The sequence below is a fragment of the Dasypus novemcinctus genome, chromosome 26, assembly GCF_030445035.2.
Source record: "Dasypus novemcinctus isolate mDasNov1 chromosome 26, mDasNov1.1.hap2, whole genome shotgun sequence".
Taxonomy (NCBI): Eukaryota; Metazoa; Chordata; class Mammalia; order Cingulata; family Dasypodidae; genus Dasypus; species Dasypus novemcinctus.
In genome coordinates, this window is record NC_080698.1 from 14,132,075 (window position 1) to 14,151,172 (window position 19,098).

The 19,098-nt window shown below is 44.1% G+C and overlaps 1 protein-coding gene across 3 annotated transcripts in view; it reads left to right on the forward strand.

The window, feature by feature from the left end:
• The window catches only part of CACNA1D (calcium voltage-gated channel subunit alpha1 D), a 370,244-nt gene that overhangs the window by 179,585 nt on the left and 171,561 nt on the right, over positions 1-19,098 (forward strand). For all 3 annotated transcript variants that reach the window (XM_058288640.2, XM_058288642.2, XM_058288641.2), the window contains exon 4: positions 15,459-15,598. In XM_058288640.2, coding sequence (XP_058144623.1) covers positions 15,459-15,598 — 140 coding nt within the window. The remainder of the gene's footprint in view (positions 1-15,458; positions 15,599-19,098) is intronic.

Sequence of the window (19,098 nt, forward strand, 5' to 3'; positions counted from 1 at the left end):
CTGGATGGCAGCCAATCTTGTGCTTCCTTAAAAGACTGTTCTTTTGGTAGAACTCTTCAGTCTGCCAAAAGAAAGCCAAAGGAAGAATTAATCTCATTCGGTGAATGAAGACATGAAAACAGTCTTAAAAAGTACAGCCTCAGGCTCTGTAGAGCCTGTCAGGCTGCAGAGGGACTTTTACCCTTTGCTGACCACCTCTTCCATTAAGCAGCAGCTAGGTGACAGGAGCCACATCTCTCCCCTCCTTCCACTCCGAATTACAGATGTCCCTTACTCAGACAGCTGTCTAACCAGCGAAGAGGTGTTTCTGTGCTTGACTGCTAGGGAGCCCCATGCCTGCCAGAGGACACCTGTGACGCTGCACGTCTCTGGGCCCTCCTTGGCCCAGTCTTGGCTCCAGTCTTGGGTGGGGTCCATGGCCCAGTTACCTCTGTGCTGCCCTGCCCTGCTTGTCTCTGACCTGCTGCCCAGGCTTAGGGCATGGTAGTGGTGTGGTTTCACTTCCTGTCCCGGTTAGTTTTCTTTTTATTTATTTATTTTTTAATCCCCCCCTCCCAGTTGTCTGCTCTCTGTGTCGATTCGCTGTGTGTTCTTCTGTGACAGCTTCTATCCTTATCAGCGGCACTAGGAATCTGTGTTTCTTTTTGTTGTGTCATCTTGCTGCATCAGCTCTCCATGTGTGCGGCACCATTCTTGGGCAGGCTGCACTTTCTTTCTTGCTGGGCGGCTCTCCTTACGGGGCGCACTCCTTGCGCATGGATGGGGCTCCCTTACGCGGGGGACACCCCTGCGTGGCAGGGCACTCTGCGTGCATCAGCAGTGCACATGGGCCAGCTCCACACGTGTCAAGGAGGCCCGGGGTTTGAACCGCGGACCTCCCATGTGGTAGATGGACGCCCTATCCATTGGGCCAAGTCCGCTTCCCCCAGTTAGTTTTCTTTATGGACTTAAGTGGCTCAGGAAAGGTGGGCAGGCTGTTAGGTAGATAATGCTTGCTAGGCACATTCCCTCCTTTCTATGTTTTATCTCCCAGGATTTCCATGTTTCTTTTCCTGCTGCCAGGAGCTCAGTGTGCTGGTACTACCCTTTCCCTTTCCCTCTCTTGGTCTCAGTTTATCTTTCTAATGAAGGCAAGTGCCATTGGATCTCCGAAGTGCCTCTGGTGTGAGCACTCTGGATTGTGATTCAGAAGCTCCAGTTTGGTGCTCTTTCCTACCTGCCACTGCCTTCTGCCTCTGTGCCCCAAGGCAAATATTCTGTATTCCTCCTTCTCATATAAACTCCCATCTTGGTCCCACCCATTCTCTTCTCCCTCTCCAGGTGACCCTAGAGAAAGTTGACTGCCAACATAGCCCTTCCTGGACCTCACAGGATGGGCAAGGAATTAACTCACAGTTCAACCCTAACCTGTGTCTCTGTTTTCTTTTCTGGAGATTCAGTTCTTCTAGAAAACAACCACAGGAACTTTACCTCCATCTCTCTCACTTCCTGAATGGGCTCCTTGTAATTGTTGGGTGCTTGACTCTGCACATACTTAGGGGCTCTTTAAATGTCTTTTAACCTAAGACTTTGATTGGATGTGTGTGTAGGGAATAAAGAGAGTACGTATGAAAATTGATATGTACCACTGGGTATCTAATGGTGGATTCAGATGATTGGTATCCAGAACTATATTTTTCAACTTTTTTTCTTTACCCTGGCCAACAGTAATAAATACATTTTAATTCTCAAACGTATACATATATGTATTCTGAAATATGAGTTTGCTGAAAAAATACATATTTTTACAAAATGCTGTGCGTCAGGTTTCCAGGTTTCCTGGGAGTAGAATTGCTTGTGGAAAGCGAGTGCAAATCCTGAGTTTGAGGAATGATGGCAGAGCCCACCCTCCAGCTTCTGGGAGGTGCTAAGTAATGAATGAGGGTGAGGTTGCACTGGTAAGATCAGATCTATGAAAATGATATTGGGATCAAAGTGGAAATTACTAGATGCTCAGATCAATTCTGTCCAGTTGTTGACATACATATTGATTCCCACAGTTGGATGGTACTTGGTTTTTAAGCCTCCTAACATCTCTTGACTAATTTAACTTTACTTTCTAACACTAAAGCAATGGTGAGTTATAGGCATAGAGTTATTAATGTTCTGAGTAATTTATCACTTTATCTCAATTATAGTATCCACAATTTAAATATTTTAAATTTACTTAGAGAGTAATTACTCTGTACCTCTCTTCTTCAGCACATTCACTGAGTAAAAGGTGTCCATGAATTAAAGTTGTTCATCCCCCAAATAAATTTTATGCTGGAGTTTAACAGCTGGTGAGGTATGGCCTCATTTTCCTCTCTGACCTCAAGATATCCATTCACAATGAAGGGAGGAGGTAGCACAAGGCTTGGGGAGCTGGGTCATTTTTTTCACCACTTGACTAAGACTTTTTCTGTCTCTGATAGACCACAGACAGATTTGTGCTGGGCAGACCAGCAAAAGGAAGGTATAGGAGCATTTCCCTCAAAGTGGAGCCAGCCGTAACCTGGGGCACAGTCTCTCTTGGGGGACATGTCTGCATTTACCAGTGTTTAGACCTACAGGGTCAGCAGTGAGGTCAGAAAATTGTCTTTGTCTAACTTAGTAAATATTTAGCAGTTACTATGTGCCAGGCACTATGCTCAGCGGTGGCCAGGGTAGTTCAGAGAATTATTGAAATGGACACAATAGTAATAGCCAACATTACATGAGAATTTGCTATGCTTAGACCATTAGCCATTTGTTTTCCATGTGCTGCCTCATTTACACTTAACAAACGTGAGCAATTTCTGCTCTTATTCTTCTCATTTTACTCTGTACACGGTATGGTGAGGAAGGGTAAAGTCACTTGCCCGAGTCCACATAACCAGTTAGTGACTTTTGCCTTCACAGTACAAGGTGAAAGCGCTTGCTAGCACAGTGACTGCCTTGTGGTAGCAGCTCAGCAAACTTCCTTAAATTGGAGCAGCCTTGCCTGCTGGGTATAGTTACATTTACAGTTAGTGACTATGACTGGGTGACTCCACCTTCAAGGTGCATCCTCCGGTTGCTCAGTGTAAGTTGGTTAGATGACTCAGACCTTCAAGTGGCTGAGATCATCCTGTTCTAACTTAGGTGGAAAAATGTAGAATCCTAGGTGTGATTTGACAAGCATGGGATTAGAGTGGAGTTGTGCCTTTTCCCACCAGGTGGATGTATCAGTTCTCTTTAAAACGGAGTGCACTATTGCCGTTCTTAGTTTTACCTGTTGACTGTGGCCAGATATAGCTCAATGTCTGTGAATCTCATATACGAAATGTAAATAATAATCCTTTCTTTACCTAGCTTGGAGAATCAACTAAGATAAGAGAACCAAAAGTGTTTCAGCAAGCCCTTAGTGCTGTCTAGGTGTGCAAGTAGATTCACAGGGAAACAAAATGATATTTTGTTTATAATTCAGATGTTAGTTTAACCACATTCCGATTTGTGAAGGTTTTCTTTAGATCTTTTAGTGAGGAAAAAAATGATTCCTTTCTTGTCAAAGTGAAAATGTTTGGTTTTAAACTTACCCAGTTCCTGCCATTTTGAAATGATGGTTCATTTCTCACTTTTCAGCTAGGACGTAGACATGTTGGAACATTTGGCTAATGTCATGCAAACGAACCATTGCTAAGAAGAGACTTCTTTTCTGAGATGATGGGTGTTTGTCATTTGTCACGTGACAGGGGTCCTGTGGAGTCCCAGGAGGACAGCATGCTCCTTTGACCAACCCCACATAGAATGACTTCATCTGATTGCCCTCCAGTTTGACCTTAGCTGTCAGGATGGGATGTAAAGGCCTGATGTGGTCTAGAAAGAAAGCATAACTTTGTAACTCTCAGTAGGAGATAGTAAAGTGAAATTCTTGCCTTGATGTTATAACTGCTGCTAGGGCTTCCTGATGGCAAGACAAGGTCTCTGGCCCAGGTACTTAGAAATGCAGCCTTTTTTTTTTTATTTTTTTTTTAAGAATAAGCTACTTAGGAATTTATTTAACAAAGGAGGTAGAAAACTGGTAACTATTCTGTGGTACATGGATAATTACAAAATATTATTGAAAGAGATTAAAGAAGACCTAAATAAATAGAAATCCATCCCTTATTTATGGATTGGAAGACAATATTAAGGTGACAATATTTCCCATTTGATATACAGATTCAGTGCAATCCTTATTAAAATAGCAGTTTTTAAAATAAAAAAAAAATTTATTATCTTTTTTTTTTTTTTTAAAAAAAGATATATGGATCACACAAAATGTTACATTAGAAAATATAAGGGAAGTGGACTTGGCCCAATGGATAGGGCATCTGCCTACCACATGGAAGGTCTGCAGTTCAAATCCCGGGCCTCCTTGACCTGTGTGCCCATGTGCAGTGCTGATGCATGCAAGGAGTGCCCTGCCACGCAGGGGTATCCCCTGCATGGGAAACCCCACACCCAAAGAGTGTACCCCACAAGGAGAGCTGCCCAGAGCAAAAGAAAGTGCAGCCTGCCCAAGAATGGCACCACGCACACGGAGAGCTCACACAACAAGATGATGCAACAAAAAGAAACACAGATTCCTGGTGCTGCTGATAAGGACAGAAGCGGTCACAGAAGAGCACACAGTGAATGGACACAGAGAACAGACTACTGGGGGGGAGGGGGAGAGAAATAAATAAAAAATAAATCTTTAAAAAAATATATATGTAAGAGGTTCCCATATACCCCACTCCCCACACTTCCACTCCTCCCACATCAACAACTTCTTTCATTAGTGTGGTACATTCATTGCATTTCATGAGTACATTTTGGAGCATTGCTACACAGCATAGATTATAGTTTATGTTGTAGTTTACACTCTCTCCCAGTCCATTCAGTGGGTTATGGCAGGATATGTAGTGTCCTGCATCTGTCCCTGCAACATCATTGAGGACAACTCCAAGTCCCGAAAATGCCCCAATATCACACCTCTTTTTCGCTCTCCCTGCCTTTAGCAACTCCTGTGGCTGCTGTCTCCACATCAAGATATAATTTCTTCCATTGCTAGAGTCACAATAGTTCTTTGGTAGAATTCCAGTAAGTCCGCTCTAACCCATGTTTTATTCCTCCATCCTGAGGACCCTGGACTGGCGATGTCTACTCCACCTCTAAATTGAGAGGGGGCTTAGTTCCCACATGGCTGATGGATGGTATTCTCCTGCTTGCAGTTGTAGACACTCTTGGTTCCCTGGTGTGGTGGTTGATCATCCTCACCTCCCTGTTAGTTGACCTGGGTAAGTCCAATGAACCGGAGAGTAGGTGTTGCAACTCTGGTGAGGCTTAGAGCCCACCTGGCACATGGAGTGTCCAGAGATTCAAGTCACCAGAGCATACACCAACCTCAGCACCAACCACAGATTCAGTAAAAGTGACAGGAGAGGCATGTGTAGAGAAGTCACATCTGAGTCTAACTCCATCACACTCAGGAGCACAAATTCCAAAGTAGAGCCCATTGGCAAGGCACTGAACTCCAGAGCCATCTGCCATGACTATAGGACCTGGGTGTCTCCTTAGCCCTCAGGAGTACCACTACCTGGGGTTGTATCTATTTTGACTGTCTCTGGGATCCTGCTGAGATATTTGTAAGTGTGACCCCTCTGATGACCTCCCAACTCATTTTGAAGTCTCTTAGCCATGTAGCCTTGAGAACATGCTTTGTTTTTCCTTTTGTGTGGATAGTGGCATCTTGGTATTTTTGAGGCTAACTTCTCTGCTTGGTTACATGAGGGAATTCTGCAAAGGTAGATGAAATGGTCCTTGCCCTCAAGGCACAGACTATCTACAAATAATGCAAAATGACAAGTTCATCTTCCCAGCTAGACTAGGGGATCCTAAAAACAGATGGTACTTTGACGTTCTTTGTTCTATGTCATGTCCTTGTATGTAGTTGGTACACAAGCATTTGTTGATATAATTTACTTTCAAAATATGTGGAACAACTTTTAACTGTGGGATGAGAAACAGTTTCAGTTTGCATACCATCTCCAATCAATGGGTGATCTTACTGGAGTACCATGTGATATTACATTAGGGCACAGTGGAAAAGAGTGTTGACCAATGACTGGTGAGTGAGGCCTACTATAGGGATGGGTGGGGAACAGAGGCAGCTGGCATATGGTGATCATTGGTTTATCCTGTTAAGTGCATCACACTTTCAAAAGAGGAGGCAAAATAGTGATTAGAGAAAATGAAACTCCCTACTCTTCCCTTAAAGGGTGGAGTAGGATTTAGATAAACAGAAGAGCTTTCAGTTAGGAGAAGAGCAATCACAAAGACCAGAGGTTCCAGTGAGTATGTATATGTGGGACATTGTGGGAACTGATGGACTGGAATGGAGGAAGATGTGGAGGAGGAAGGGAAATCAGGTTGGGCCGGGTCTTGTACATGGTGGGACTGTAACAGACATTAGTTTGTTGTTGGTGGGTAGAGTATAGACAGATTGTAGAGGTCCTAGGGTATGCCACATGGAGAAATTTAGACATGATATAGTCCTATGCTTTTAGAGAAGCTTTCTCAAATGTTCAAGGCACAGTTTCTCCATTTCCCAACAGGAGATTCCCAGTACTCTGCTTTCCTTTGATTATTGTCTGCTGTGTCTTAAAATTTTTATATATGTATCTGCCATTTCCCTTAAGTATGTGAACAATGTGTTAGCCATTTTTTAATCCCTGGTGCTTAGGACTGGGCCTGGTACAGAGTAGATACCCAGTGAATGTTAATAAATTAAATTAAAATAGGATACTTAAACTGCCAAATAAGATGGGGTAGAGATGGGCAGTGCCTTAGAAGTGAAGATGGGTGAAGAAAGGGGTTACTGCCAACCATAGAATGTACCTATTTCCAAGGGAATTGTCAGTCCATGTCTTCAGCATGAACAAGATGGGAAGCAAGGCAAGTCCAAGGAATCAAGTGTACAGGAGTATATGGATTACAGGAAACCAATTGCAATTGAAGAAAGCAACCGAGAATAGATAGGATCAAAGGGGTAAACTTGGAAAACTGAGCCCAGATGAATTCCCAGAGTCAGGAGACTTGTAGGATTCATAGGTCTTGGGTATAAGCTATCATCTCTGAGCCTGAGGATCAAAGGGATTCATCAAAGGAGTTGAATCTCTTGAGAATTATGGAGTCCTGAAGATTGTCCCAGATGCTTCAACTGTTTTGAAAAGCAGAGTGATCCTCTAGGCCCAGTTTATTAGCTAAGACTCTTTTGGTTTCAGTTGTCCTAAAACCCTATCCAAACTGGTTTAATTTATTGGCTTTTGTACCTGAAAAACCCTATTTGGGGGGAGATTTTGGCTTTAGGCTCAGCTTGATCTCGTGACTCATTTGGTGACATCTGGACCACGTGATTGCCTCTTTCTGCCTTTGTTTGACTGTCTCTGTCTCATTTTCTCCCCTTAATTTTGGCTTGACTTCCCTTGGTTTTGGCCCTTACCCTACATGTCCCCCCCGTGGCAACTCCAGGCTTATAGCTTTTCAGACTAAGTACAGCCAATGACAGAACTTTCTGCCTTGTTGCTAAAATGAAAATCTCAGGATTAGCTTTCACTGATGCTGTTTGGCAGGGATTGAGCCATACGCCTATCCCTGAAATGGTAACCTAGGACACATGTCTATTCCTGTAGCCCCTGAATGGAGATAGGAAAGGAGCACTTGGAGGAAATCAGGGTGCTGTTAACCTGGGAGTTGTGCTGGGTGGCAAAACCATAGTTACCCACCCCGACCCTAGCTGACTGCTTTAACCTTAGCAGCAAAGCAGCAGCTGCCTTTGCTCTGCTGATGAGTGAGGAGGCTGTACCCAGAGACTGTTCTGTGACTGAAACCAGAGAGAATTCCAGGTCAGATGCTCAGCCCCCAGGCATGATGCTGCTCTTCTTCCTTCAGACTGGATGTCTGTGAAGCTGCTCTTCATAGATCCATCAGCCAAGATCAGCCCTGCTGGCTTCCTCCATTTATCATTTCTGGGCATGTTCTGGATGACATCCTGGGCAAAGGTCCTGCCCTGTTTGGGTGGCCACTGGGGTCACTGGACTAATGTGGAATCTCAGGGAAAACCTTCTTGGAGAAGTTCCAAGTCCTCCTGCTAGGGCTCTGCTTACAGAGAAGGTCAGTTCTGTGCTTCACAGAGTCTAGGAGAGCTGCCTTGCCTCTTTGTCTTCATTCGGGGTGTGCTTTCATGCTGCAGTGATGATGGTCCTTTGATTGTGAAATGTTTTAGAGTTTGCAAAGCTCTTTCCAACCTTTTACTTAACATGATTGTCACTGTAGCTTTGGTGGGCAGAGCAAAGATAAGATTATCTCTGTTTTATGGATGAAGAAGGTGAGAATCAGAAAGGGTAAATGACTTGATAAGATCACATAGCTATAGAGACTAGAATTGGACTTAGGGACACAAATGCCATCTAAAATTTGTTCGTTTAAAACAAATGAAGAAAAATGAAGGCAAACTTTTTTTTCTAGTCAGTTTCTTCATATAAATTTAAACTGTCTATTGGGGTCCTCTAAGTACATGCTTCATTAATATCTGCAGGGGATAAGAATTACCTCTGTTTTCTTCCAGGCAGCTCTGAGCCAGGCCTGCCTACTGGTCAACCTCCTGTGGTTCACCCACCAGGGTTTACTAGAGGTTCAGTTGGCTTATCAAAGCCATGTAATAGTATCCCCACGGTTCTCTGACGTGTGAAATGTGTAAGGCAGCGAGGGGGAGGGTCTCTCCACAAGCCTGGTCTGAATGTGGTGCTCTGCAGTAACCTCAGGTGGCCCAGCCACTCGAAGAAAGAGCAGCTGCCCTTGTTCATTGTTTCTCTTGGTTGGCTGTCTTCCTCGGGATCTCTGGGCCCCCACAGAACCTCACCAGTAAGCTTGTGTTTGGCATTTGCTCATCAGGTCATTGAGAATTGTAGTTTTACAGCTGGGAAAGATCATTTGGTTCAGTCTTCTCATCTTACAGATGAGAACTGAAGGCCAAGCCCTGAGGCATGGCACATGAGACCTTTCACAGTTCCCCTTTCGTCTGCCACTGCACCTCACCTTGCTTTTCTGGCCCATCCCTCACACCATGTGCTACACGCACTATGAACCTCTCATGACCTTTGTAAATCAGCCTCTGTGTGTGAGCCTCTCTTTGGTTGGAGGACACCTGACCCACCTTCTTGCGCAGAGATAGCTGGATTAAAGGTTAGGATGGCTACCCTGGGAGGCTTTTTCCTGACAGTTAATTATGGAGGCTTTCCTGGACCAGGGCAATATCGAAGAGACCCTTGTATTATGGAACTTCTTAGCAGGAAAGGACATTCGGTAATCTTTGGTAAAAACTTTCATTTGGTGCATTTATTTATTGATTTATAAATATTGACTATTTTTGTGACAGACCTTGGGAATACAATGATACATGAAATACAAATGGTATCTGACCTTAGAGAAATTATCATTTATTGAAAGAGACAAATATTAAAAATGTAAAATTTCCATTGTGAATAGGTCTGTGAAGATATAGAACAGGTTTTGACAGCTTGCCCTAATTTTGTTTGGGAGGTCAGCAGAGGTTTTGTTGAGAAACTATTATTTAAGTTAAGTCTTGAAGGCTAAGTAGAACTTTGCCTGCTGAAAAGTGAGGTGGAAGCAACAATTCTGGAAAGAGGGATAGGCCCAGGGCAATAGAGTGAATCAGTGGCTCAGCTGGGGCTAGCAGAAAACACGAAGTTCCGTGTGCTTTCCACTCAACCACGGTGGGTTTTTTTTCTCTCTCCTCTCCCCTCCCCTCCTCCCCCTCCCCCCCGCCAGTTGTCTGCTCTCTCTGTCCATTCGCTGCGTGTTCTTCTTTGACAGCTTCTATCCTTATCAGTGGCACCAGGAATCTGTGTTTCTTTTTGTTGTGTCATCTTGCTGTGTCACCTCTCTGTGTGTGCGGCACCATTCCTGGGCAGGTTGCACTTTCTTTTGTGCTGGGTGGCTCTCCTTAAGGGGCACACTCCTTGTGTGTGGGGCTCCCCTACGTGGGGGCACCCCTATGTGGCATGGCATTCCTTGCACGCGTCAGCACTGCGCATGGGCCAGCTCCACACAGGTCAAGGAGGCCCAGGGTTTGAACCACGGACCTCCCGTGTAGTAGGTGGATGCCCTATCCATTGGGCCAAGTCCACTTCCTGGTGGGTTTGTTTTTAGTTCCATATCAGAGAATCGTGTGCTTATCCATATGAAGAGGGGTGCTTATATCCATGGGGGCAGGCATGCTAGTTGGGCCCAGAGGTGGGAAAACATCTGAGGTGTGGAATGCCTCAGGTTGGCCGGTGACCTGGAGTAGAAGGCTGTCACAGAAGAAGAGTCTAAAAGTTGGAAGAGGAAGCTAGAGGAGGAGGGGAAGGATGAGGGCTTTAACAGGGGGCTACAGGTTGTGATTGAAAGGGCTAGCCAGGTAAGGTATTAAGATCAGCTGTTGTCTCAGCAGTTTGCCCATTTATTTCTTTCCAGGCTTATTCTAGAAAGGATTTAAAGGCAATTTAGATATATATGCTATCATTACAAAACCTCGGGTTTTTAATAGTCCCCTTTTATATATAGCTTTGTTGATTTTTTTCTTCCCTACTTTCTATTAGCATCTATTGAGTACCTTATGTATGCTGACATGGTGTTAGATGCTGGAGTTACAAAGACTAGTGAGAGATTATCTTTACCAAGAGGAAGCCTAGGATGCAGGGCTCTGGCAAGGCACAGAAGGGATGTGTAAGGAGGTGGGTGAGTCCAAGGGGCACAGCTACAGCCAGGGTATAAGCCAGGAAAGCCTTTCCGAGACTTGGGGCCGTGTGGGTGAATGAGTAAAAGCCAAGATGTGAGTCTTATCTGGCTGCATCAATCCTTGGTTGACTTTCTGACGGCAGGCTGGGAGCTGTGAGACTAGGGGTAAGGCTCTGCACAGAGGACCCAGACGCTCAGTGACAGATGCTGGCTAGATGGGCAGGCAGACAAGCGTCTATCCACAGCATTAGTAGAAGGATTGCTGAGGATAGGGAGGAGGGAACCAAGTAGAATTAAGGACCCTGGCTTCTCCCACCCCCTGATAGCTCATGGGGGTTTCTGTTTCTTGAGGTTGTATACAGAGTTAACTAGTTTAGAGACTGTTGTTTTTAGACTCTCTTGTTTGGTGAAATTTTAGTGTTTAAAGAAAATAAATCAGGTTTCAGAATTAGATTATGAGCTTTTATTTCTCTGGTGGCTTGCAGGCCATGTGGGATACTTTTACCCATACATAGATCTTTGGTTATGAGGAACTGATGGTTATTTAAAAGGAGGTTTGACTGGCCCTGCCAACCCAGGCTCTCCTGCCAGCAAGAAGAAATTCCTGCTGGTGGGTGGGGGCCAGCAGCACATGGCTCTGGCTTGGCAAATAGAGTGAGATTGGAAGGCAGGACTTGCTTACTTTTTAACATTTAGCTTGTGGTGAGGCTTTTAAGGTACAGCTCCTGTCCAGGCCTCTTAGAGAAAGGATTCCTCGTTTCATGTCTGGTTCTTGAAGGTTCCTGCTCGTCTTTCCTCCTGCCATCCCCTTCCATCCTTCCATTGCTTCTTCCTCTGCTCTTGTCCATCCTAGCCACAGACCTAGGTGTTTTTCCTGTGCCACATCTCACCTGGGTCTCTGGGCTGGGTGCACAAGTCCCACATTGCCCAGTTACCAACCTGACTTTCTTTTTGGCTTCATTTTCAAATTACTAACTCAACATTCCTTTCTCAAATGAACAACTCTTTTGTAAAGCAAATCATTACCTTCAAGTAAAACCCTGATTATGTTGTTTTGTAAGATTTATTTTTTAACACTACATTTGCTTCATGTGGAAGTATGCTTGTTCCATGAAAGTCCTTTTTTTTTCTTTTTTAAGGACATACTGGGAATTGAACCTGGGCGCTCAGCCACTGAGCTACATCTGCTCTCCTTGAACCTCCTTTTTGAAGGCAGCATTAGGGAATAGGTTGACACTGGCTTCTAGGTAAACTGTGGTATATTGTGCTATCCAGACTATGATTGTTCAGTTTGCATTGTGGTAGAATCTTATTAAAAAAATTATCTTAAAGCAAGGTTTATTTCTTATAAAGAGATAATTTGGAAAGAGAAACCAGATTTTTTAAAAGGAGAAGGAAGTGGGCAAGGAGGAGGGGGCTAATCAAAGAACCCTAAACAGTTCAGTTTTACTAATGGCCTTTGTTTTATTATGGCAAAATTGCATATAAATAAAACCAAAGAGGAAAAACAAACTGTGTTTGGTAGGTGTACTCTCTGTTCTCTGCCTTGTTTTTCTGCTTTGAAGTATAGTGCTGTCTTGACGTAGGGATGTAACCACTATGAATATTGATGGTAGAGAAAGCCTTTTTTTTTCTGTCTGGCCTAGTAAATAAAGCAGAAGGGATAAAATGGGAAGAGGAATTGTAAAGTCAGTGTGTTGTTTTTACCTTATCTTGTTCCCTTAGAACTCTGAGTCTCAAAAACATATTGATGATCCACATTTGGATGTTCAGGGTCTAATCTGAGCATACTGGATTAGTATTTTCAGGGATTTTTGCTTCTGGTTAAAGTAAAAGAATTACTTTTACTTTCCAAAGTTAATGTCACTGCCTCATGACTCTCTCATCCCTGTTTCTCAGAGTAGTGTGAATAGATGATTATTCATCCAACAGATAGTTATTGTGTGCCCACTCTGCGGGAGCTCTCCATTTGGGGGTATGACAGTGGTCAGGAAGACAGAGGCCTGCTTTTGTGAAATTTAGAGAGACTAGAGAAATTAAACAGAGGTGTTCTTATAGGTCTTTTGTGTGGCCTAAGAGGGCCATACCCATTGCTCTTTTTTTTTTTTAAAGATTTATTTATTTCCTTCCCCTACCCCCCGCCCCGCCCCACCCCGCCCAGGTTGTCTGTTCTCTGTGTCTACTTGCTGAGTTGTCTTCTTTGTCTGCTTCTATTGTTGTCAGCAGCTTGGGAATCTGTGTTTCTTTTTGTTGTGTCATCTTGTTGTGTCAGCTCTCAGTGTGGGTGGTGCCATTCTTAGGCAGGCTGTACTTTCTTTGGCGCTGGACAGCTCTCCTTATGGGGCGCACTCCTTGCGCGTGGGGCTCCCCTACGTGGGGGACATCCCTGCGTGGCAGGGCACTCCTTGCGTGCATCAGCACTGCCCGTGGGCCAGCTCCACACGGGTCGAGGAGGCCTGGGGTTTGAACCGCAGACCTCCCATGTGGTAGAAGGACACCCTAACCACTGGGCCAAGTCTGCTTCCCTACCCATTGCTCTTGAAGCACTTCATATGGCCTCTCTCCCCAGCCCGGAGGGCATGACTGTGAAGGTAGTGATGTGGTGGCCAAGGCGCATCATGGCAGCCAGGAGAGGTACTGGTGGCAGAGGATGAGCGAGGGTGAGACCATGATCTTTTTGGAAAGTCTGAAAGAGGCATGAGTTAAAGGTTGGGCCTGGGCTAGTCTTTTAAAATTGTAAACGTGTTGGCTTACACCAAAAAAAAATAATCTATTAGATGACTACGAGAATGTTCTCAGTATCTAAGGGAGCTCTGAAGGGTAAGTTTAGAAGTGACAGGAACCAAGATAGCTTCTGGGGTGTGGTAAACTGGCATTTTGAGCTTGACCAGTGGGAAGTATAGAATGGGGGTAGAATCTAGGATAGACAGAAATGGTTCCATGGCTTCCCTGGTGGTAAGGAGGAGAGATACAATGGCAAGATGGGGAGATTCAGCCTGGAATACTGGGAACTGAGGGGTGGGTAGCACTCTGGCAGCGGAGGACTAGAGCTCCAGCGTGGCTTAGGCAGAATTGACATTTAAACCTAGGGCATTAGAGCTACTGCAAGCAAACATCAGGTGACAGTTTTGCAGGGTGTTAGGTTGTGGAAACCATCCTAAAATGCATATTTTAAAAAGTGTTTGTCTTGTAAAACTTAAGTTTCCCTAAACCAAAAAAACCCCATGAATTTGCATTTATAAAAACATGTCTACAATAGCAGTCACGTATAACACAGCAAAATCTCTCCTATTTTTGTAATCATTGTGAAATGGAAGGGTATGGGTAGCCGTGGACTAACCCCTTTGGCATCTACAGAGGGCTGAGAACGCAGGATTGTTCTTTGTCAGTTACCTCCCTTGGGACTCTTAGGATGGCCTCTGTGTACACATTCGTACTGCCCACCCCCCCAAACCACCCCAGACAAGGACCGAGTGAGGGTGTTTTTTTAATTCCACCTCCTGGTAAAGTGCCTTTCATGCAGAAGAGGTGTTCACTAGCGCCTCCTGAGCCAAATATATTTGAACCCTTGTCCTCTGTATCTTAATAAGTGAATTCCCTACCTTGCATTTCCCTAAGGTGTTGGTAACTTTCCTCAGGTACTACAGAGTAGAATTAATATTAATGTTAATTAATATTAGTTGAGGACTTCATGGCCCATATCATATTGGTTTTTCATTTAGTTATTATTTAAGTAGTTTCTTGCCAGGGAATTCTTGTAAATTTAATTACATACCCAGAAAGTTCATATTTCTATTGAAACTGAAGCTGTAAAGGAGCCTTTATAAAGGAAGAAAGAGTCAAAATTTTTAGGCTGCCAATTGATGTGTTTCCCCCAGCTCATGGAGTTGCATGAGTTGGAACTGAGAAGGTTCTCAAGCTCATCCAGCCTAGTGGCGGCACCTTGGAGGTATATGGAAGACAGATGGGGATGACTGCTAGGAATCTTAGAGGAGGAGGATTCCAAGACTGAGCCCAGTTCCCTGGGAGAGTGCTGGCCTTGGAAAGGTGGCATGATAACAAGCAGGCAAAGTGTCTGCCATCCTGAATTCACCTCCCTTACTGTGCAGATAGGGAAGCTTATGTTTAGAGGAGGGGAGGGACTCCCCTAGGGTCACCTTGCTGCTCAGTAACAAAGCTGATTCTGATTTGCAAGTCAGATGTTAAACCCAAGAGGAAGAGAGGGTCAAAACAGATGCATCTCCATTCCTTCCAAAGGACATTCTGTTCAGAGCCACCATTGGAATCTGTGTTGCACCCTTTTGCTTTCCGGAGCCTGATTTGGCAGTTTCAGGAAGAAAACTTACCATGTTTTGCAAACGTGTGCAAATAACAAACCTGCCCGTTATATCCTAGGCAAGCTTGTTGCACGTGCATCAGGGCAGGTGGCAAAATGCAAGCCTTCACCTGGAATGAAGTGTTTCACGCTTAGTTGCTCTTGAGAAATTCAGTCTTAGAATTAAAATGTCTTCCTGGCCCAGGTGTAGTGTAATTGTTCATTTTTCATCATAAAACTGCTTGTAGAAAAATGCTTAGATCTCTGAGATGATTCTAATCCCTGTTTCTTTTCTTCTTCTTCTTCTTCCTTTTTTTGTTTCATTGTTTTCTCTCCACAGGAAAAAGTAGAATATGCCTTCCTGATTATTTTTACAGTCGAGACGTTTTTGAAGATTATAGCATACGGATTATTGCTACATCCTAATGCTTATGTTAGGAATGGATGGAATTTACTGGATTTTGTTATAGTAATAGTAGGGTAAGTCCCTTTTATTTTGGGGAAATGTTTATTTGGAAATGGGAGGCAGGGGAAAATAGATAACGCAGAATTTGAGGAGACATGGCTATTCTTTTATGCTTGTGATCACAGCAAGAACTTGTCAGGAGTTCTTTTAAAACTGCTGCTGCTGCTGTAATGCAGTGACTGGTTTGAAACTCTCTCAGTATTGTGGTATTGTTGCTCCCCCTTTCAGTAATGTGCTTGGATCTCCACAAATAGGCCACCTCTGCCGGTGACAAGAGTCAAATGAGCAGGGCTTTCAATACTTAGCACCCTGTTATGTGGGAGGAAGGTAGAAAGGGAGGGAGGAAGTGGGGAAGAAAGGAGGGAGAGATGGAGAGAGGAAGGGAGGGAGGGAGGGAGGAAGGAAGGAAGGAAGGAAGGGAGAGGGAGGGAAAGAGAGAGAAAGAAGTGTAGAAAGGAGGGAAGGAGGGAGGAAGGAAAAAGTAATAAAGCCTTCATAACAGTGAGGTACTGTGTTATTTAACATCCCTTGAGCAAGGCTATAATTTTTTTCTGCTGACTTGTGGGGAAACTCTAGCATACTACTATCCCATTTTAAATAGCAAGAACAGTGTCTAAATAATGTCAGCTATCTGGCATGAAATGAAATAAGCCAGAAAAATTTAGAGAAGCAGGCATTTTTCTGAAATTCTGTCAAAGGGAGGAAGCACCAATAGTTTTTAGTTAAAGGAGACTGTTAAAATCAAAAGTAGTGGCCTGTGTTATTCTGGTCCTTCCACACCTGGAAATCTTGCCAGCAAGAGAAAAAATGAATCAGTGTCAGAGGAATGCTGGGTATTTGGGTCAAATACTTACTTAGGAAGGTAATGCATATCCCTTCACTGAGTATTAGTTACCTCAGCTGTAAAGTGAGTTGCTCCTAAAATTATGTTTGTTCCTGTAGAGAGAGATTGTTAATTGGCCTATTTGCATCTCCCTGACTTTGTTCAACTGCTTTTTACAGTTGAGCAAGGTGATTTTTTTTTTAAATTATGAATCCTTTGGCTTTTCGTGGGAGACTAATAGTGCTAGATATTGGAAGAGTGGAATCAATTTGGGGGGCATGCCATTTCAACCTAGAAAATTAAAAACTGTCCAGTGGCCCAGATAGTGAATTAATTACAGTTAAAGCTAAGGGGGAAATTTTTAGCTTTTGAAGAACCCTTACGGCACATTGGCATCTAAGGCATTCCAACAGAGATAGTACAGTTGAAATGAACAGGTAGCAGATAATGTGCCAAATTCAGATGCCTTCCTGTATTTGGTGAGCTCTATCCAGAATGGCCAGCAGGACCCTTGCAGATCCCTTGGTTCTAGGATAATCTTTCTGTGCCTTACTTAACACTGGACTTTCTGGTCAGCTGGAGGGTAGAGGTAGAGGTGCTTAACTCCATTTCTTTTGTTCCCACCCTTCATCACCTCAGATTTCTGCGTGGAGGTTCTTTACAAACTACAGCACAGCACAAAGATGGGGAACCAAGCAGAACATAGTGGTTTCAATGAGTTGAAGAGATGGAGACAAGAGTTCAGGGAGGCTGAGGGGGCTGAAATTTGAGAGGCAGAGTATGGGAAGGCAATGAGCTATGCAGAAAAAGAACTCTGTAAATATGCTTTGGGGTCCTCTTGAGTTTTGGCTGAAGACTAAGCTACACTTACCTAGGGCAAGATTCCATAAGGGTGGCCAAAGAACACTGCTAGAAAACAAGCAAAAACTGGGGGCTGTAAGCTGAATAATAATCATAGACCACACAGGTAAAGGAACTATTCAACTTGTGATCCATCAGTATGGAAAGACCTCACTGAACACCTTGGGTTTTCAGTAGATACTCTAGAAGTGCCATACTGTAGTAATAAGACTAATCTAGTTCTAGAGCAGGGGTTGACAGACGATGGCCAATGAGCCAAGTACAGCCTGCCTCCTATTTTTGTAAATAAACGTTTTGGGCAGAGTTGAGAATTTAAGTCCACAAAACTTAAAACTATTTACTATGTGGCCTTTTATAGAGAAAGTTTGCCAGCTCCTATTCTAGAATAAAGACTACCTTATACCCTTGATAATAATGCCTGAAAGCAAGCCTGAAAATGATCAAACTTATTTGCAAGTAACTTAACTCCCTGAGAAAGCAAAACTCAACATTCTTTAAAGGAAGACAATAAAATCCAGACACTCAACAAAGTAATATCACATCCAGTCAAAACTTACTAGACATGTGAAGAAAGATGACCCATATCCAGGAGGAAATTCTGTCCATAGAAATAGACCCAGAAATGACAGAGATGATGGAATTAGTAGAGGAAAATTTTATAAGACTTTAAAACAGCTATTATAAATATGTTTATGGGTATAAAGGGAAACAATGTAATGAAGAGAGAAGAGATTATATGTAAAAAAAAGAATCAGGGAAGCAGACTTGGCCCAATGGATAGGACATCCGCCTACCACATGGGAGGGCCACGGTTCAAACCCCGGGCCTCCTTGACCCGTGTGGGGCTAGCCCACGCACAGTGCTGATGTGCACAAGGAGTACCCTGCCACGCAGGGATGTCCCTCACGTAGGGGAGCCCCACATGCAAGGAATGCACCCCATAAGGAGAGCTGCCCAGCAAGAAAGAAAGTGCAGCCTGCCCAGGAATGGCGCCGCACACACGGAGAGCTGACACAGCAAGATGACGCAACAAAAAGAAACACAGATTCCTGGTGCCGCTGATAAGAACAGAAGCGGTCACAGAAGAACACACAGTGAATGGACACAGAGAGCAGACAACGGGGGTTTGGGGGGGAAGGGGAGAGAAATAAATAAAATATAAATCTTTAAAAAAAAAAAGAATCAAATGGAATTTTATGAGCTGAATAATGTAATATCTAAAATGAAAAATTCATCAGATTGGCTTAACAGCAGATTAGACAATAGGAGGGAAAAAGCAGGGAACTTGAAGACACAACAATAGTAAGAAAAGTATGGGAAGCAGACTTGGCCCAATGGATAGGGCATCTGCCTACCACATGGGAGGTCCGCGGTTCAAACCCCAGGCCTCCTTGACCCGTGTGGAGCTGGCCCATGTGCAGTGCTGATGTGCGCAAAGAGTGCCCTGCCGTGCAGGGGTGTCCCCCACGTAGGGGAGCCCCATGCACACGGAGTGTGCCCCATAAGGAGAGCCACCGAGGGCAAAAGAAAGTGCAGCCTGCCCAAGAATGGTGCTGCACAAATGGAGAGCTGACGCAGCAAGATGACGCAACAACAAAAAAAAGAAAACACAGATTCCCGGTGCTGCTGATGAGGATAGAAGCGGTCGCAGAAGAACACACAGTGAATGGACACAGAGAGCAGACAACTAGGGCGGGGGGACGGGAGGGGAGGAAGGGGAGAGAAATTTTTTAAAAAATCTTTAAAAAAAAAAAGTAATGATTGAGAAAAAAAGAACAGCACCTCAGTGACCTGTGGAATGCTATCAAGTGGTCGAACATGTATTTTGAG